The sequence below is a fragment of the Magnolia sinica genome, chromosome 13, assembly GCF_029962835.1.
Source record: "Magnolia sinica isolate HGM2019 chromosome 13, MsV1, whole genome shotgun sequence".
Lineage (NCBI taxonomy): Eukaryota > Viridiplantae > Streptophyta > Magnoliopsida > Magnoliales > Magnoliaceae > Magnolia > Magnolia sinica.
Window position 1 is genome coordinate 66,219,179 of NC_080585.1, and position 22,288 is coordinate 66,241,466.

Here is a 22,288-nt window from a genome sequence, read left to right on the forward strand (position 1 = left end):
ACAAAAATCAATCAGGGCAAGTAGAGGAAGTCTTTCAGGTAGTGAAAAGGAATGTAATTGATTGGGCCGTGGCCTGGAAGGTTGTAGTCCGTTCCCCACAAAGTTAGGCGGTCCTGTAAGGGCTTCTAGGCTGTTGTATTATTTTTTCTTTTGTTGTTTTGTCTGGCTTTGGCCTTTTTTCGTAATAAAATTTTTTCGTTGTTCAAAAAAAATAAAAAATAAAAATAATATTCTAACCTCTCAAGTTGAATATGACAACACTTGTCAAATTTTTGGCAATCCAGTCCAATTGGTCATGATCAGAACATCGACATGGATAAAACGGAGGCCGGTTTTTACCATAAAACTCTCTAATCTTGATGAGTGAAAGCAACTCATGGTGCATGGAAATGAGATGGGTGACAATATGGGACGTGATCTTGCTAGTCAAGGTAATGAAATCATCCTTGAAGCTAGCATCAGCAATCGCCCGATGTATGACCATTATGTTAATGACATTGGTGTTTGAGAACCACTGAAGAACATGCCCGGTCATCAAAGCCAATCCAGTCCCCCCCATCAGGTATTCCGCATGTCTACACCGAATATATGTCATTGGTGATTATCAGCCCCACGTAAATTAGTCCCAATATTGGACACACATGCCATGTTATTAGGCACACCACAAATTATTTCTTGCACATCTTTTACGAGTCTCTATAGCATTCATCCTGTGTATGGTTCTTGAAAAGGATGCAGCTACATCAATAGTATCTAGTTAAACTACATCTCTAGTAGGGCCTACAAATGATAGGCCAAGATCTCCTAAATGGCCACATGATCATAACTTTGAATCTCATTTATTTGGTGTTTTATACAGACAGTACCTTCTCTAAACCCACTTGGTGGCATTGACCCATTGTAGTTTCTCAATTGTTATTGCATTCTCTGACTCTTTACAGCAATTCATCAACCATCTCCAACCATACATTGTAAACATCATCTGAGAACAGAACAAAATGCACCTACCAACAACATTTACAAAGGTTAAGTATATATTTTTTTTTCTATGATGGCAATCTCATTCCATTAGAAAGCAGAATATACAAGAGGAAGTTATATCATTAAACATGCCTTGAAGTGCAAGTTTGTGTGTGCATGTTGTACACAGGTGTTAATATAGAACCTCAGGCATTGGGTTTTGTCCAAGTGGTCTCAGAATTGGAGATTTAAACCATTGATCTGATAGACCCACCATGGATGGACCATAACTAAAAATCTCAGTTTTGAAGATCCAAGCAATCCAAGACTACACTTTTCCAATCGAATGTGGACTGTAGATGTATTTCTTCCTGACCTCACTGACCAAAGTGTTGGGACTTGAGGAGTGTCCCCTGGGGGGGTTTTTAGGGCATGGTCAGATCTTTTGTCAGGACAATTAGTTCGAGAATGTGAGTAACCAAACCATGGGCCCTATTACAAGGGACATGCCAATACAATCATATCAGGAGCTGGGGTCAGGTCGACCCCTGGGCCAAGACACCTCAGGCCAAATTATGCTGGGCATCCAGTCAGTCAAGTAAAAAATGCGGCCCATCGAAGTATGCTCGGGTTGACTTCTGCCAACCCTACTCCCCCATTACTATATTAATTAAGAGAAATGGTCCAAGTATTCTCCTAGTTTTACATTGACACTTGGACAGTCCAAGAAGTGGATCCGGGTAGGTTTGAAACACAATTCCTGAGGTACCGTGAAAATATCAAATTGATTGGATGGCTCGATCCATCCATTTTCTAACCCAGTGATGGGATGGCAAAGATTGCCGAATAAGATTGATTCTTTGGAAACATACTCAAACCATGATGGACTGGACCCAATAAAATATTGTTCAAATTGTTGATTGGAGTTCTTTATTTATAAACACCTTGACTCTACATTTTATAGGCTACTAATTGGATGGTTGGAATCATCTGCGGTCAATGTGACCTTTGCATGGCAGCCCATGAAAAATGTGCCACAGCTAATCAGATCAATTAATTGGATTGTCTGAAAAGATTGGACCTGGGACCACTATAACCTATAGTGCTAGGAGATCACTGGATTCTCATTTATATAGAAGTAATTAAGCATTTTAGAGAATTGGGTGTTTGTTTTATGTGTAAAGATTTGCAACATGTATCAAAGGTCCTCCCCAACTTTTTATAAGTAGGTCGAGAAGGGCCAGGCTGGGCCGGTTTAGAATCACCCCCATGAATATGATTATGCAGAAAAAGAATCTGACATTTTCAGTCAAGACCCATCTCAATCATAGAAATAACTCGGACATGTATTATGTCTGCAGTTTCAAGCTTCCAACACTTTGAATTAATATTTTGAATACTTAACATACTCAGGACCAAAAGCCCTCTGCTGACAGGTGCATTCTCTTCCAACACTCACAGCAGATTGAATGCTAACTTACAACATTTTAATCTCTTGAGTAATTCTGAATGTATCGAATCAGATTCAAAAGTAGGAGTTAATGGAGAAGGTATCAAGAATAATAGCTAACAGAAAAAATCCCTAAATTTGAAATCCTAGAATTTTCCGAATTCCCCAATTTCCACGCCAACTTTGAATCCAAACTCCCTGATTTCCTATAGCCTTTGGAATCTGAAACCCATGATCCGTACATTCATTTTGTAGCCCAACCAATTGTCTTTCCAACGTAGAAATTGGGGAATTTTCCGAATTCCCCAATTTCCACACCAACTTTGAATCCAAACTCCCTGATTTCCCATAGCTTTTGGAATCTGAAACCCATGATCCGTACATTCATTTTGTAGCCCAACCAATTGTCTTTCCAACGAGCCTACCATCATGACAATCTGATCTACAGGCATGAAGTTATGATCAAAATACCAGAGTGTGCATGATTGGTTGGCTGTTGCACAAGGAATCTGCAACTCATGGGCCCACATCTCCCTAACCACTAGGAATTTGTCCCTAAAATCCCATCAGGTCAACTTTTCAACAAGCTATAGATCACCCAAATCTGACGCCCAAACACCAACTTGCGAACGAAAAACTGAGAGGTACGCATGCTGGACTGTGTACAGAAAACAAACCAACTACCTTATATAATGAAATTGCACAACTACCCCTCCTTCAAGCCACAATATTCACCCAAGTGTTTTAAGCTCCACCATTCATTCCCCAACTCTAGAAAACCAAATTACCCGTCAAATCTCTGCAAATTACACTCTAACCACCCAATCAATCTCATAGGTCATGCCACCCATCAAATCCCAATCTTCCTACCATTTAACATACTCCTAACCTTCTCTCAATTTACAACGTCGCCACCCCTCTCCTCTATAAATAGGCCTTCTGCTAGAAGAGAGTGGTCTTGCCTCTCCAAAATCTGTGTCCCATAGCTAGCACCGAAGAGAAGTTCTAATACTTACAAAATTTCTGCAAGACCTATGGAGAAGTGAGAAAATGAGAAGGGGATCAAGAGCTTGGGAATTCCTTCATACCCAAGGCCATGGAGTATAACTCTACTCCTAGGAGTGGTGAGCAAAGGCTGTGGCAACCTTCAGGGTCAGAATAATTCTGATGGGGACATCATGCGCACGCGCACACGCACACGCACACCACCACCCTTACGCACGTATAAACGCAGAAGGATGACCCCACCATCAATCTGTCTCGATGACGATGTCCAGGGAGGGCCTACGAAGTAGAAGACAAGTTTTGGTTCAAAAAAAGTGGGCCCGATAGTCAAGAAAAGCCCATCATGAGATCTCATGATTGTGGCCCACTCGTCAGATTGATTTCATATTTTAGCTTTTGCTTATTGTTATTATTTAGAACATCGTGAACGCTTTAGATTTTTTTTATTTGGTTTTTATTTTAGTTTACTTCATCGCCAAGTAATAGGTTGCGCACATGGTGCGAGTTTTTGGGATATAGGGTTTTCCCTATAAATAGACACCCCTTGTAATTCTTTTCATTCATTCAAGTTTAATAAAAATTCCTGCTTTATTTTTTTGCTCTCTTCATAAGTTGTGGAAGAATTCAAAAGTGGGTGCGAAGCCCTCCCTTCTTCGAAGGGCTAACTATCGTGGTGCGAAGCCACATCTATCCCCATCCACCTCTACCCTCTTCCATCCATATCTTTCATCTTCTATCATTATTATTGCTTTGAATTTCCCAGCTTTTGCAACTATTCATCCCCCTACAGCCAATTTCTAAAATCTGGACCTATAGGAGAGCTGAAACTTCGGCGGAGCACTACGCCTCGACCTTAAGTCGGATCGTCGTCAAACTTGGAGGGATTAGAGGTCTCCCCCGGCCGACCAAGGCCTAGGTGTCACTTTGGGGAGGCGGGCTTCCATCACACGTGCGGCCAGCCCACCCGCGCACATGTGTCAACTCCGGGTCACCATCTGCGCCCAAGAGCTTTCTTCGAGTCAGGTTTTCCTCTTTTCATTCCTATTTCCTAGACCCTACCCTTAGTTTGCATTAGCCCTAATTTATTTGCCCAATTTTTTCACCCTAAGGTTCCTTGAATTGAGATTGGGGAATCCCTTGGATTAGGGACTGATTCTTATTCATGTGTGGTTGATTTCTATTTCCCTTTGAGATCGTTTGGGTTATAATTTTTATTGGTCCAGCTCTAACCTATGTCGGCCTGGACCCGCATAGATTCCCATTTAATTGAATGTTTGGATTTTCATGTGGGATGTGGAATTTGTATAATTGTTTCTGAATTGGTATGATCTAAAGCCTGAAATCTTGCATATCATATTTAAATCTCATGTCCTGCATCAAATTTGGTATCAGAGCTTAGGGTTCTTATAGGGGAATACATTACATGTTTAGGATTAGTTTGTTTGAGTCCATCATGCATTCAGTTCATCATATGTAGCTTTTAGGAGTCCATAGTCCCTGATATTAGTTACTGAAATTTCTGTTAGCAGGAAGTTACCAATTTACATTGCTGTAACTTTCTGTTATTCCTTTATTTTGACAACTATATTGTTGGATTTTAGTAGCACTGCGTAATTTCCCTCATATAGAGTCTCATAGGATCATTTAGTCTCATATAGTAGTCGTAGAAAGTCCTTAGGTGGAGTTGCAAGTTGTACGTCCAACACGTACGAGTTATGGTTTTGGCTAGCACCCTACACTAAACATGGAACAACTGCTAGAGTCACTAAACAAGCTGTCACAGCAAATCGAGTCTTGGGGTAAGCATTTGGAACAAGACATAGATCAACGCCTTGACCAAATAGAGGCCTCCCTCAGGACAAACTCCACCATTAGGAAAGATGGCCAATCTCAGGCAGGTGGCCAGGAGGATAGACCAATGAATGGAGGTGGCCGAGGAATCAGTCATGAGCATGCACCCGTACCCCTACCCCATGAAGGACATCAAGACCATAATTTTGAGGGGTACAACATGTGCGGCCTCGTGGCTAGAGAGAGTGCACCAGAGGCTATTGTAGAGTTACCTCCTGAGGCCATTCCGGTAGTGAATGAGTTTCATGATGTCTTTCCTAATGATCTACCAGATGAGTTTCCCCCTAAGAGGGATATACAACACGTCATTGATTCAATCCCTGGGGCAACTCTAGCAAACCTCCCTTATTACAGAATGAATCCAAAGGAGCATGCAGAGTTGAAGAGGTAAGTTGATGAGCTCCTGGATCACTGTCCCATAGGCCGTTAGAGCCTGCAGAGTCTTTTGTGCATCACATTCATTCATGGCATCAAGAAATCAGGCAGAAGATCACTATTAGTAATGAACATTACAAATTTTTTGCAGACCAGTATAAATGTTTCAAAGAATTCAATATAAGGGACTCTGTGATGGTCCGCATCAAGCCCGAGCGGTATCCTCCAGGGTCTGTTCGTAAGTTACACGCATGTAGCGTTGGACCCGTCAAAATTATAAAACGAAATGGTCTCAATGCGTATGTGGCAAATCTTCCACCCTCCATGGAAATTAGTTCCACATTCAATGTGGAGGATCTAGTTGCATTTCAATGGGTCATTGATGCATTGTCCAGCCTTTCGCCTAACCATTCTGATTCATCAGACCTTTTCCTTGATCCATGGCCCCCTCTCAACCCATTTTCCCAGCCTCTACCTCTCATACCTGCCTGTCCTGACCCATCTTCCCAGCTACTACGTCTCATACCTACCCTTCCTAAACCATTTTCTCAGCCTCTACCTCACATACCTACCCTTCCCACACCTAGAGAGGAAATAGAGGATATTCTGAACCATCAGATAATATCCACGTCGGACGGCGGGTTTCAAAAGTACCTGGTTAAATGGAAGTCACGCCCAGCTTCAGACAGCACGTGGCTCACTGAGGAAGAGTTTCAAAGATTTGATCCTGACATCCTGGATCGGTTCAAGACTTTTATTTCGCCAGTGGCGAAATCTTCGTAGCCAGGGAGAATTAATGGGGACATCATGCGCACACGCGCACGCACACAACCACCCCTACGCACATACGTACGCAGAAGGATAACTCCACCATCGATCTGGCTCGATGATGACCTACAGGGAGGGCCTCCTAGCTAGAAAAGTTTTTGTTCAAAAAAGTGGACCCGATAGTTAAGAAAAGCCCATCATGGGATCTCATTATTGTGGCCCACTCGTGGGATTGATTTCATATTTTAGCTTTTGCTTATTGTTATTATTTAAAACATCGTGAACGCTTTAGATTTCTTTGTTTGGTTTTTATTTTAGTTTACTTCATCGCCAAGTAATAGGTTGCGCACATGGTGCAAGTTTTTGGGTATAGGGTTTTCCCTATAAATAGGCACCCCTTGTAGTTCTTTTCATTCATTCAAGTTTAATAAAAATTCCTGCTTTATTTTTCTGCTCTCTTCGTGAGTTGTGGAAGAATACAAAAGTGGGTGCGAAGCCCTCCCTTCTTCGAAAGGCTAACTATCGTGGTGCGAAGCCACATCTATCCCCATCCGCCCCTACCCTCTTCCATCCATATCTCTTATCTTTTATTATTATTATTGCTTTGAATTTCCTAGCTTTTGCAGCTATTCATCCCCTTATAGCCAATTTCCAAAATCTGGACCTGTAGGAGGGTTGAAACTTCGGCGGAGCACTACGCTTCGACCTTACGTCAGATCGTCATCAAACCTGGAGGAATTGGAGGTCTTCCCCTCCGACTAAGGCTTAGGTGCACTTTGGGGAGGTGGGTTTCCATCACAAGTGCGGCCAGCCCACCCACGCACGTGCATCAGCTCCGAGTCATCATCTACACGCAGGAGCTTTCTCCAAGTCAGGTTTTTCTCTTTTCATTCCTATTTCCTAAACCCTAGCCTTAGTTTGCATTAACCCTAATTTATTTGCTCTTTTTTTTTTACCCTAGGGTTCCTTGAATTGAAATTGGGGAATCCCTTGGATTAGGGACTGATTCTTATGCATGTGTGGTTGATTTCTATTTCTCTTTGACATCGTTTAGCTTATAATTTTTATTGGTCCAACCCTAGCCTGTGTCGGCCTGGACCCGCATAGATTCCCCTTTCATTGAATGTTTGGACTATCATATGGGATGTGGAATTTGTGTAACTGTTTCTGAATTGGTATGATCTAAAGCCTGAATTCTTGCACATCATACTTGAATATCATGTCCTACATCAAATCCACATGTTCTTCCTCCTCCCTCATTTCTCTTTGGAGACTATAAAGGTCAAAACCCTCCTTCCACAATCACGTTGAAATTCATTACAAGGAGAACCAGTTCAAGCATTAAGAACTTTGAAGATCAAGCTCACCTAAGCCAAGAGGAGATGTTTCAAGTGCCCAAATCACTACATTCCCCTCTTTCTAGCTTCTTTTTTTTTTTAGAAAGGTCCACACTTTCTAGCTTCCTTTCTCTAACCCTCGAACATTCTTATTTTTCTACTTTCTATTCTTTTTGGGGACCCAATCAACTGTTTGTTGAAATTCCAATTGTTGGAATCTTATTCTCCTCAGATAGAGACCGTTATATTGTAGGTAGAGTGGGGAGACTAACCCCTTACTCACCCGTGATCCATACTAAGGATTTTGGTGAAAACGCCTCCATGGAGTCTCCTTCTTAGAAATAGAAGGAATTATTGCCATCCGATTCTGGGTTACAAAAAAGGATTCTAGCCATCCTTGAAATATACAATGAAAGGCTGGTGGTGACTCCAAATCCGACCCCATGTAGGCTCTACCAGACCCCATAGACATTTGTCATTATGTCGACAAATACTCGAGGCCCTAAACCCAATTCTTGACTTTTTTCCCTGAAATTATAATGAGGATGTAGAGCCGAGGAGACCTTTAAGTTTCTCGTACAGTTGAGTGAGAAGTTTTCTTTATGAAGCTATGATAAAGTGAAACTTGTTATTCGTCATGATTGTAACCAATGTTTTAAATATCGACAATATCGGCCAATAAATCTTGTATCCCACCTATGTGATACAAAACGCATAGGTAGTGTTAATTTATCCCACATGTTTGATCCGGTGAGCATTTTCAATTTTTGATCCTTTTTTTGTTGAAATTATGTTAAATCAGTGTCAAATGGTTACAAATCGATTGGTTCTTCATAGTTTCCTTGAAAAATCATGGAGTTGGTTCTTCATGTTCTCTCTGTTTTTTTCAAGATTTTCCTTTAACTAGTCGTCAATTGAAACTAATTTCGAAGTATTTAGTAGTATTTGATGAAATGATCATCACATACACTCTAATTTCGAAATTTGAGAGTAGGTGGTCCAATTTAGGAAAATTTTGGAAAAATTCGAAATTTCCCCAATTCCTCCTAAATTGCTTACAATCTTGCACTCCAAACATGAAATCAAGTATGTATGAGGGTTGATCTACTGATTCGTTAAGTCCTTGCCAATTTTCAGAAAATAAAAATCATTTTTCCAGTAAAAATTAATAATAATAAATTATTAAAATATTTATTAAAAAAATCAAATTTTCCCTTCAACTAGCTGTTAATTGAGACTAATTTCGAAGTATTTATGAGTGTTCGATGAAATGATCATTACATACACTCTAAATGTTATGCATTTAATTTGAAAATAGTTTGCATTAGTTCAGTCAGACGGCACATAACTTAAGACCATATACAAAGGAAATCTGTTATGTGCACTTTTTGGGGGGGATGTTATGATTTAAAAGACAAAGCATAGATTAGGACCCTACTCCACTCCCGATGGATGCACTCAACCCATGAGGGTACCAGATTTCACTATTGGAGGTTTTAAATCAAATTCATATCTAACCTTTATAATCCTACAGAAGGCTCGGCTCCCTCAAAGACTTACGTGGTTTTCTATAGGCTAGCCACGAACCTCGGTCTTACACAAGAACCTACACGTACGCACGTGTTAGTGGCCTACACAATGACTTGATTTAGGTCCTATACAAGAACCTAATCGAGTTTGGCAATCAAACTCTTACACTCAATCCTACACAAGAAATGAGTGTACATAGACTCTACAAATGACAACCTTGTCGGATTGAAACCTGTTGACGTGCCTTCTTGATATGCTTCTTCAATGCTCTCCTGTGCCTTGAATCAGCTTCTCGATTGCTCCCCTGATCATTGATGCCAATACTTTGCCAAAGCTTCAGCTCCAAGATCAAACACCTTGCATGTAATGGTCCATTGAGGTGACCAAGGTAATGGGAGATGAGTGAATCTCCTACAACTAATGATAGGATTGGGTTCCTAGTTGGGATTCACATAGATGACCATTTTAGAGGTTGTTTAGACAAAGGATACACCTATTGGGTTTAGTCTAGCCTTTAGAGAATGTGAGATGCCAAGTTCTTACACGAATGGAGCATATGAATGCCCATAGAGTGATGAACCACTTGGAAGAGGAAATGGATCTCAATGGGTGAGAGCCTAGAAGGATTTGGAAGTATTAGGACACTCTAGGATCTTTTCTCACTCAAAACCATCCTCTCCACAAAGATCTGGTTGCTAGATTTATAAGAAAAAAGGCTCCAACGAATCTATAATGGCTAGTCTTCAGTCAGACTGAATATAGTCTTCGGTCGGACAAAACATGGTATTCGGTCGGACCGAATATGGCATTCAGTTGCGGCCGAAATACCTTGGATTTCAAGGCATGCTTGCTCTCCTGTTTTGATCATTTTCAGTCAGACCGAAGGTGGATTTGGTGGGACCAAATATGCCTGAAATTCCTCTAAAGCCTAACTAATCATGTTCAAATGAATTCCTAAGGCTTTTAATGAGCAAACAAGATTTTCTTATTATGAATGGATCATCTAGAGGTATGTTGTTTTGGACCTAAAGGGTTCTAAGGTTAGGATACACCAAGGCACTGCATGTTTACCTATTTCTTCACTCATTGATGCTCCATGCCTTCATGTGTCTTCAGTCTTCAGCTCCCAAGGGCTCAACCGACTCCCCAACACACAGACGCACGTGATTGACAAATAATGTGCACAAATAAGTGCACTAACATAATTGGTTGGTGGCTTAATTTTTGAGAAAGTGCAAAGGTTCTTAAAACAATAACAATAGAAGCTTTAAGCCAAATAACTTCTAACCCTAGCTGCAAGATGAAATTAGGCTATTTTGTGTTGATCCATTCAAAGCAAAGAAATAGATTATAGGCTAAGACATAATTAACTTGCATACACGTATTATAACACAAAGTTGAGAATACGAAATGCAAAATAGGAAACCAAATTCAAGAAGGGAACTACTATCCAATAAATTTAGACTATATTTATGACGAAGATGGTCCACTTCTACCTTGGTTGGAACCAAAGGAGCAGCAAGTAGAAGAAGAAAATGAGAAAGTTGAGGTGAATGACCCAGAATTATGCATGTGCCAACAACGGAGTCACTCAGCTATTCTGGAGAGGGTTACTGAAGATTTAAATTAAGAAAATGGTAGCAGCGAACCAAAGATGGATGATGATGATGATGATGCATATGGTCCTATTGTTAATGTCGTGCAGTACACGAGAATACGTTCGTCCATACAATCTGAGCCTGATGAGCATCAAGGGAGCAAAGGAGGCTGCAATTATACGTGTACTAATTCACAATATAACCAACTAGAGGAGGAGCATGATGGGCAAGCCCGGTCCCAGTGGCACTGGAGGAGATGGAGCATGAAAAAAACAGAAGGCGACTTAAGAATATGATTTTGAACAGTTTAGGGAGGCTCCTGCTGAAGCACTTTCTTGTTGGACTAGTCTTGGATATGCTCCATATGAAGATATGGAGGTTATAAATATCCAGATTTGGATCCAAGCCATTTGTCGTTCACAATCGCAGTCTCAGTACTAGTATGGATATAGGTCTACCTTTGGCACCTATTTGAATTCAACACGGTGGTAGTGATGATCATTATCAGTCATCCTTGTCTTTCATTGATATGGTTTTCCCCTTTGGCTATTATGCATATCGGCGCTATGCCACAACCAAATGACGACGATATTGAAGTTGAGCAGCCACAGGCAAGAAAATTTTCTTCCGGGTGGTTAAGTAATGGTTAGTAATGTTAATGCATTTAATTGTTTACTACTAGACAGACAATCTCTTTCTGATTTCTATTTATAACTTTATCTTCATCATGATACGCACATTATTTATAGTTGTGGTTGCATCATCATAGTTTATATAATTTTGTCATCACACATCACCAGTCAACTCATCATTATGCATATAGTCAACTAATAAGATATAAACTTATAATCTTATTTACATATTGATATTAGATATTTAGAATATTAAATTTAGGAGTTTTAGAGTTAGTCTCGGCCTCTCAGGTTAATAGTATTATTAAGCAGCCAAGACAACATTCATGACAATCTAAGACAGGTCACTATTCTCAAGAGCAATAAAATCTGTAACAAATCGAGTCACAATAGGTCGAAGTAACCCTATCCCATTCGTGAACATTCCCACCATGGTCAGTGTTTTCAGTATTGATGATATTGGCTGATATATCTCATGATATAGTGTGTGCCCCACCTAGGCAATACGAAAACCAAGTTAGTATATGAAATTCTTCGTATCGCAAAAGATATCGCATGATATCTCAATGTGTCACATAATATCAAAGATATCACAAAATATTGCAAGATGCGTTGACCAATCCCTTTATGAAATTCTCGATATCAACTGATATCGCAAAGAAACGTGAGAAGTTCAGGGCTTTCTTCAGAAAATTCGGAAAAAAAAAACTCATTCTAAATCACTCTCTTTATTCCTCTCCACTTCTAACTAGATCTATTGTGGATTTTGACTCTCCCTCTTGAATCCCTTAGAAGAAAAACACAAATTTCGAGTCGAAATCAAGATCCAAGCCAATTTGGGGCCATTTTCGATACGGCAAGCATTTTCGAGTTTCAATGTTTTTTTCTTCTTTTTTGTAAAATCATGTGAAATTAGTGTCAGATTGTTAGAAATCCATGATTTTTCATTTTATGCATTAAAAATCTTGGATTTGGAGCTTCAATTTTGAGATTTGGGAGAGATGGGCCAATTTGCAAAAAATTGAGGAAAAATCAAAATTTCCCTAATTTCTCCCAAATCAGTTGCAATCTTAGGTCCAAACACGAAATCAAACATGCATGTAACCTGGTTTAGTGATTCTTGGTAATTTGTGGATTTTTTTGGAAAAAAAAAATGATTTTTAATTTTATATATAAATATATATTATTTTTTTCAAAATTGCACTTCGATTAGCAGTCAATTGGCCCCCATTTCAAAGGGGTTTTTTTTTTTTATTATCAAAATTCCACTCTTAATGTATGCACGACTTTATGTGGGGTTTAAGCCACAACTACACACATCATTCATAGATATATTTCTAGTTTTCTACTTCTTTTGCTTTTGAATGTATTGCTTGTGTTTCCATACATTTCTTGCATTTGTAAATTATATGAATTGGCTTTGAATATACTTACATCAATTCAGTCAAACAACGCATAGATTAGGACCTTATACAAAGGAAACTTATTATGTGCACTTGTCTTTTGTGATGTTTTGATTTCTAAGGAGTCGTTTGGCATCTCTACTAATAAGAGCTTATATTTTTATTCTATTATTTTTTTAAAAAATTAAAAAAAAAAAAAAAAAAAAAAAAAAAAAAAAAAAAAACCCTCTTATTTTAAAAATAGACCATTTGGTAAAGCTCTAATTTTACCACTTAATATTTAGAAACTAGCAAAAAAGCACTTAAAAAAATAAGTGATGAAGAAGTCACTTTTTTTAAGAACTAATTTGGCTCAGGCGGGTAGACATGTTTTGCTAATTTTTGGACAAGTTTGTCCTTAAGCTTTTTAAGTAATTCCCATCGTGCGCCTTCTTCTCCTCTTTACAATTCTCTAAGGTGGGCCCACATGATGAACAACCCATATTGAAGGTTTGGCACCACATGATGAAGGTCCACACATAATGTACAGTCACGTCAAAGGTGGGCACCATATGATGGAAGACCCACATCAAAGTGTGGCCCCACATGATGGACAGTCCACATCAATGGTGAGACCCACATGATAGCTAGTGGACATTGTAGGTGGGACCAAATGATGGAAGGTTGACATCAAAGTTGGGCCCACATGATGAACGACCCATATTGAAGGTTGGGCCCCACATGATGAATGGTACACACATAATGCACAGTCACGTCAAAGGTGGACACCATATATTGGATGACCCACATCAAAGTGTGGCCCCACATGATGGACAGTCCACATCAAAGGTGGGACCCACATGATAGATAGTGGACATTAAAGGTGGGACCACATGATGGAGGGTTGACATCAAAGGTGGGCCCACATGATGAACGACCCATATTGAAGGTTGGGCCCCACATGATGGACGGTCCACAGCAAAGGTGGGTCCCACATGATAGATGGTGGACACCAAAGGTGTGTCCCACATGATGGATGGTCCACATCAAAATGTGGCCCCACATGATGGACTATCCACATCAAGTGGGGCCCTACATTATGGACAATCTACAACAAAGGCGGGACCCACATGATGGATGTTGGACATCAAAGGTGAGCCCATATGATGAACGACTCATATTGAAGGTGGGCCCCACATGATGAACGGTCCACATCAAGGTGGTCCCACATAATGCACAATTCACATCAAAGGTGGGCCCCACATGATGGATGGCCCACATCAAAGTGTGGCCCAGCATGATGGACCATCCACATCAAAGGTGGGACCTACATGATGGATGATGGACATTGAAGGTGGGCCCACATGATGAACAACCCATATCGAAGGAGGGGCCCCATATAATGAATGGTCCACATTAAGGTGGGCCCACATAATGGATGGAGTGGGCCTCACATGTGGATGGCCCACATTAAAGTGTGGCCTCTTGTGATGGACAAACACATCAAGTGAGTGGCCCACCTAATGGACAGTCCACATCCAAGGTCATGCATGATGACCAACCCATAACCAAAGTGGCCCAACATGATGGATGATCCACATAGAAGGTGAGCCCCACACAATGGATGGTGGACATCAAAAGTGGGCCCCACATGATAGGCAACCCACTTCAAAGGTGGGCCCACATGATGGACATATCAAATGTGGACTCCATGTGATGTGTAGTGGACATTGAGGGGCCCCACATAAAGGATAATTAGCATTGATGGTGGGCCCCACATGATGGATGACCTACATCAATGTGGGCCCCACATAATGAACGGTCCATGTCAAAGGTCAGCCCCTAATGACGAACGCCACATCCAAGACAGGCCTCTCATGATGGACAGTCCACTTTGAAGGTTTAGCTTACATGATGGACAGTCCACATCAAAGGTGGGCTACAATATGATGGATAATCCACATTCAATGTCCGACATAATGGACAGCCCAAATGTCTTAAAACATGAAGATCACGGCCATCCATTATTTTGCCGTTTGGGGCACGGTCCATCTATGGTGAGATCCACCAAAACAACCATATGGATTGCTCTTATAATGGAGTTGTTGCAATCATTAAAAATAACATCAACTACCCCTAAATAAGAGCTTTTTTTTTTTTTTTTTTGAAAAAGTGATTTTACCAAACGATCTTATTTTGGCGAACGGCTAGCGTCATGGGTTTGCTCCCCAGTCCCCATAGATGGGAGATTGATTCTCCTCCCTATGCTTTACCCAATGCACGTGGTTTACGGGTGATTGTATACATCCACAGGGATTAGTCTCGCCTTTAAAAGGAGTGGAGACACCATGTCGTCATTAAAGAGAGAGAGAGAGAGAGAGAGAGAGAGAGAGAGCTTATTAGAGAAGCTCTAATTGGAGAGTAGAGATGCCAAACAAGCCCTAAGTGTGTATTGATGTCTGTTTTAATATTCATTGAAAAATTCGATCAATTTCTCATTGTTTCCCCATACATTATGCGAAGCAACCGATGATCCCACGCGATAACCGATATGCATCCATATACCAAGGGTGCAATACATTACGTTATAACGATATAGAAAACATTGACTCTAGCAACTATTTGGTTACGATTATAGATGTAAGTAGTGATTTACCTTGCCTCTTCAACTAATTTTAACTATATTTTTCTTCTTTACTATCTTCAACTAAATTTACTATATTGTTACAAAAATAGGTATTTACACTTCTCCATCGACATTCTTCCAACTGCTTTGTAGCTTGTCCCATTGGAAGAAACAACTCGCACAATAATCTGCTCCCCAATTTCATCTACCGTCATATCTATAAGACCAAAAATATTAACCGATTCTTTCACTTCCGCGGATGCATCAAGGGTATTTCGTACGCTATTCCCAAGTCACAATTACCCATTAAGTGTATCATGCTCATCTGGTTAGGTCACTCCAACCATCGCACATGATAGTGCATCTAGTATGACATATATCGATTTTAAAAATGGCCACATACGCCCTAACATCTATATCCATTTCTCCCTTATCTCATGGCATGTGGACGCACGAACCCTTTCGCCTACCTCTGTTGTTGCATCTATTACCACTGTTTCAACTTCTACTTTGTCGTCTCATTTCTAAATAAAATGAATTACATGGTCGCCTAGCTTCATATTTGCATCATCCAAGTCCTCAACATGAGCTCCACCTCCTTCAGTTGGAGCAAACGAAGGTTGTCGTTGGCTAAAGGCATGTCATAGACCATCGAAGATGCCATGACTCCCACTCCCAGTCCTAGTCCCACCCCTCCCCACTAACACTCCCATTCTCACTCCCACCCCTCCCCAACTAACACTACCAGTCCCAATCCCACTTCCATTACCTACCCCTGCCATATTTTTCTACTCATGATCACAAACAATACGTACAAGTACCACCACCACAATCCTCACCAAAGCACCAACCAACAACTCCAACTCTCCAATTCTCAAACTAACAACCCTTGGTCGTAACCTTAAGTGACTCAAGTCGTTAAACCCACACTCCTAAAATATAAACATATAATGTTAAAACTGCATTATCTTAAAAAATATAAAAGAAAAATTGAAAGAAAAATCAGATGAGAGCACTTGCTGTTTACGGATACACGCAACCACAAGAGAGCACTTACTTTTACGAGTATGGAGGACATATTCGGGGTATCCATCGTATGATTGGGCTCAGTTCTATCTAGGAGTCAAAGTTGGAGTCAATCCATTTCCTTAAGACCCTAATCAGCCACAATCGGTTACCATCACGCAGTACCCACATCTAAGCTTACTCATACAGTTCGAAGAGGATGAGTACCAGAGACACCTGAGAGACTATCTCCATTGGTACAACCAGATGATTATCATGCACAGTACCACCAACCTGTGGAGCAACAATATTATGGATGTTTAAGACAACGACTTCGAATCACATCGTAACTCCATATGAATATGAGGGATGGTCAGATAGATATGTTTTTCCGTTCCTTTAGTTTTTGGATGTCGTAGTTATTATTTATTAACAGCATTTGTATGATATGAGCCCATTTTGGTTATTATTGCACTGATTTTTTTTTTATGACAACACATGTTTCAAGCCCCTATTAAATGGAAACTTACTAATGTATGCTTCTTTTTTGCAATTTTTTTTATTCATCAATATGTAAATATGTGTATTTTAGCATTCTCCTAAAGTTTCATTGAAATATCCACTGTTTTCCCCATGTTTCCCCAATGTTCCCCTCAGTCGGCAATACATTTCCTGGTATGCGTCTGTGATAATATTGGCAATATCGATATATGTTTCCATATTCCCGATCAACACTACATATAATGATACCGATACTATGAACATTAGGCCCACTTGGATGGTGTTATGGTGGAGGGATGGACAGTTTGTGACATTATATGGAAAAGCTTGGATTTGTGTGAAGACTGCTTTAGATAATAGTTCTCATAGCACCAATGGCATCCCTAGTAATTAAGTGGGGGCCTTGGGGCTTTTACCCAAAGAAGCTCTATAAATAGCCCGCAAAGATCCCTGCCCAAACATTCCAGTAACTCCTCTATTCGTAAGTTTTCTAGGGTTCTGAGGAGAGGATGAGGCCATCATCCTCCGTGAGGAATTACTCTGGGATGAAGTTGGTGAGAGACTTTAGAGATCAGAGTTTGGAGTTTGCAGCTATTTAGATCTTCAACCTTAGATTTGCTTCCCTAAAGAAGGTAAGAGCTTCCCCTTTGCTTATGAAATCTAACTTTTATGTTTATGCTCTTGAATCACATGAAAACAACCCCAACGCATTTGAGCTGGGAGGCTTCAATCATACATAAGCCTACAAATACATCTTTTCAAGGACCCTTTCATCTTCGCCACCCACCACATGACCTCCCTAAGTACCATATCAATTGCCTTCTCTGGATCTACAAAAACCATGTGTAAATTCTTCCTCTTCTTTCCATACTTTTCCATCCTTGTGTAAGTATGAAACTACTTCAAATCATTGATATCACTGATATGGAGTCAAAACTGATTCTTTAATATCCCCATTTCTTTTCATAGTCTTGGCTACCTACACAACAATTGCAGTAAAATTAAATGCATAACATCTATACTGCAATTAAATGTTTCAATTTTATATTTCATAATTATTTTAGGCTTTTAATTTCCTTAATTTTAACTGAGGTCGTTCAAACAACAGAGGATTAGTCAAATAGAATCACATTAAAGAGAAGAAATCCTATTGGAATTCTGAAAGATGATCAGCAAAAGCTTAGCTTTTGGCTTGTTGAGTTTGAATTGGCAAAGTCATTTGTTAGATTTCAAGACCCTTATCTATGCATGGTGTGCCGTAATGGCTGTTATGGGGCCTTAAAGGCCATTATGTAAAGGTAACGATGGCAACCGTTGCACGTTTCAGGGTCATAATGGTGTAATGGAAAAAATGACCTGTAACGGCCATTATAGCCCCAGTAATGGCCTGTTACGCCCCATAAAGGCCGAAACGGTCTATTACAGGGCCGATATAAGTTTTTCGGATATTTCTTCAATAAAAAGAAAACACACACACACACACACACACAGAGACCATAATGGCCGTTACGGGGACCATAATGGCCGTTACGGGGACCATAATGGCCGCTACGGGGGCCGTTACGGCCATTACAGCCCGTATTGGAAAGGTAACGGTGGGGGCCTTTACTGCCACCGTTACCGTTACAGAATACCTTGTATCCATGGCTTCAAGATTCAGTTGAGTCAGTTGCAACCAATGTTACCTAGATCTCTACATACATCTTTCGATCTAGACCACCCGATCCAATTCATGGATCATCTGCAGTCTCCAGACTGCAATTTCTAGCAGAGCTCTCCTATCTCACAGTATTGGTTGAGTTGGGAATCAGAATCAAGAAATTATGCTTAGACTTATGTAGTAAAGTATAACATTCTTATCTTTCAAGAAGAAGAAGAAGAAGAAGAACATGATGCATGCAGTATCTATAGTAATAATATCCATCATTTAATATACTAATCATAGGTCAACATCAATCTGTGCATAAAATTATCATTCATACTTGGTAGTTTGTATTGGAACGACTCGAAAAAGAGTCCCCACTGCACCGCAATCTAGAGGAAGTAGAATACCCCGCATACAAGTGACACTTAAACATGTTCCATATAACCTTGGCTGTGACTCAACAAAGACAACAAATTTTCAAATAACTGATACGAGACATCTATGTAACTGGTGGTTAGTAACCAACCTACATGACTTAGCCAATACTTCCATGTATTGCCCAATACAATCTATAAATAGATGTAATTATCGAGCCGCTCTTGCAACTCGACCAGTACGCACATGGGTGTTTACTAGTTTTCATTTTTGTTTTCCTTTTTTCTGAGAAATTTTCCCCAAGTTTCGAATCTTTTGGATTTTTCCTTCAAAAATATTCAACGTTGACGTTGGGGTTGGGGACTGAATATTGTGTCCTAAACCTTCCCTTGCCCTCAGCTGTCCAGCACATCTTTAAATTACCAGGAAATGACAATATTATTTAAATTTGTATAAAGAACCATAGAAAGAGCTAAAATCCAAAAAAAGAAGAAAGAAAAAGAAACTCATATCATATGCAATGAACCAATGGCATAGCACAGGAGATAAAAACAAAAAACAAACAAAATTGTTATACAACACTCTGAGGTTAAGCACATATAGAACAATGATACCTCTTTGAAGTCATTTGCAAACTCCTTCACTGTAGATATAGCAATTCTAGAAGCGTCCTTAAGAGGATAGCTGCAAAAACATGAACCTCTATAAATTTGGAAGAAATCAAAGGCCTAGTACAAGCCAATAACACAAATTAATAGACAATTTAAGGGTTTGTCATGATGCATTATCACATGCATTGTCACTATCAGTCTAATATAAAATGGAAAAAGAAAAATCATGATCTCCTTCCCTTGAATTCACATTCAGGGTCTGAGGTCCAAAGTGCAATTAGGTTACTTTCAAGTTGGACTCAAAAGAAACGAAAAAGCTTTTTTTTTTTTTTTAAATCAATAAAATCACAACATTTTGATGGCTACTTGCAATTATGAATACTAGGAAGCATCATCATTAATTCTCGTCATCTTTTCTGGATTGAACTGAATGTTTGCAATGCAATTCATTTGTGCATCCGAGCACAGGTTCAATCTATATGGATTCAGGAATACAAAAATGTCACTTCTTTGAAAAGGAAAAAACAAAAGAAAAAAAACAAAAAACTTACCCATAAAGACCACATGATATGGCAGGGAAAGCAACATATTGAATGTTGTTTTCTTTTGCAAGACTTAAGCTGTTTCTGTAGCAAAAGATGAGTAAACAAGTGTTTCAGGACCATACTGATTGCAATACGCATTTCACCAACCACCTTTAATAGTAGTATATTTTCGAAATTACCTATATGCACTTTGTAGAGAAACCTCAGGGTGATCATCAGTGTCATATATGGGTCCCACAGTGGGAATAACACAAGAAACAGGTAATCGGAAAGCTCTGCACATCTGAAATCTTTCAGAGCGTCGAAACATTTGGAACAAGAAGCGGCTATATGGGAAGGGCAAATTATCAGAAACATAACAGAAAACTGCTAGAAGCACCTACGGGGTAATCCTTGCTTCCCCAGTGGGACACCGAACACCACGCCGGACCTCTGGGACATCCCAGCAAGCTGCTCGGAGTTCTGGACCAGCAGCTCTATGTATAGCTGAGACAAACATTTGCAACCTTAGGATGGACTCGTTTATTAATCATTTCTAAGAGGCATTTATTAACAATTACAACCATTTACATGTAGATTTAAAAAAAAAAAAAATAGTAAATACATAAAATGGGGAATGACACTAGAAAAGCACTTCATCAAAGTTTAACGAAGCACAGTCCTTAAAATACATCTGGCAAATGTGTTGACATTGGGAGTGTTAATATGGTGGACCACTACTTGATGGGCCATAACCTGAAAATAGCATTGACTGGAGAATCATAATTCATAACCATTCAATTGATGTGAGAATTTGCTTAATTTCTGTTCAACTTTGTGTAGAACATCCATTTGCAGGATAGCTACCATAGTCTTGTCGCCTGGATTTCAGGTTATAACCCATACACACAATGCCCCATCAAATTCTTGTTCTTTTTTCTTTTTTTTTTTTAAATCGCCACAAGCAAATCCAAAATTTACGGTGAGCATGTTTTGGTCCTCCTTCATGGATGCAGCATCATAGGAGCATTTCTCTAAATGAAATACCTCCATCTACACCACCACCTCCAAGCATCATCTCGTTAGCTGCATTCACCTGCAAAAGAATAAATAAATAAATATAAAATAACATCTATAAATATACAATGATGCAATTGTTCATTAAAAAAATTCAGGAACTAAAGGTTGTCGTGTTATTCTACACACCCAGCTGAAAGAGTTTTTTTTTTTTTTTTCTTTTATTTTTTTTTTTTTTGGGGGGGGGGGGGGGTACACTGGAGTGGTCCTATGTCGATGGAGAGTGTGGCAGGGCTTGTGGAGATACATGTAACTGTGTTTGTGTGTGTGTGTTTTATACTCCCATAGAGCATTGTATGTCTCTTTCAAGTTAATATGTGTGTGTTAGTCAAAAGACTAACACACAACACAAGTTGCCTCTCTCTCTCTCTCTCTCTCTCTCTCTCTCTCTCTCTCTAATCAACTTCAACTTGGTATTAGAGCATACGAAAGTCGAGATCTGATCACAGACTCCGATAGTGGGGCCACTACTGACATCATTCGTACATACGGATGACGTCAATAATGTACGGCCAAGTAGTCCTTTTGAAGCAGAAAATTATGGGATCTAAAAGAAAATGATTTTAGAAGAATAATGGTGATTTTTCTGCTCTCTTTTTTTTTGTAAAAGTTTTTTGTGGTGCTTCAGCGAAATAGAGAATTTTTGGAAAAAGTTCAAATTTCAATTTTCTTGTCGTGCTGGTTTTCTTGTTGTGCTGGTTTTTTTTTTAGAGAGTTAATAGTGAAATTATTAGAAAGCACGCCCAAAGGGCAAGGAAAGAATACAAAGAAAAAAAACCCCCAAAACGACAACCAAAAAACAATCTAGGCTGATTTTACATAGACAACCCATTCTGAGACGAGGTTCTCAATTCTACTAATTATGTCCTCAAAAACTACCAAGGTATTATGAAAACAACAAGCATTCCTAGCTCCCCAAACTACCCACAAGATGGCCATAATGAATAACCTCCACCTAGCTGTCTCAGAATTCCCACTCCTTCCACCATGCCACGCCCATAAAAGGTCCTCCACCGCTTACGGCATCGCCCACTTC

At 39.7% G+C, this 22,288-nt stretch overlaps 1 protein-coding gene across 3 annotated transcripts in view; it reads right to left on the minus strand.

Moving 5' to 3' along the window:
- Nucleotides 1-619: 619 nt before the first annotated feature.
- LOC131223829 (uncharacterized) overlaps nt 620-22,288 on the minus strand; it is a 39,980-nt gene continuing 18,311 nt past the window's right edge. The window contains exons 2-9 of one of the 3 annotated variants that reach the window (XM_058219346.1): nt 21,223-21,271; nt 20,580-20,682; nt 20,376-20,471; nt 20,203-20,277; nt 19,655-19,724; nt 16,757-16,813; nt 16,572-16,670; nt 620-1,004 (exon numbers count right to left, since the gene is read on the minus strand). In XM_058219346.1, the coding sequence (XP_058075329.1) occupies nt 16,650-16,670; nt 16,757-16,813; nt 19,655-19,724; nt 20,203-20,277; nt 20,376-20,471; nt 20,580-20,682; nt 21,223-21,271 (471 nt within the window). In that variant the 3' untranslated portion in view covers nt 620-1,004; nt 16,572-16,649. Of the gene's footprint in view, nt 1,005-16,571; nt 16,671-16,702; nt 16,814-19,654; nt 19,725-20,202; nt 20,278-20,375; nt 20,472-20,579; nt 20,683-21,222; nt 21,272-22,288 lie in introns of those variants that run through there. The other 2 variants (XM_058219347.1, XM_058219345.1) reach the window with 2 other exon arrangements.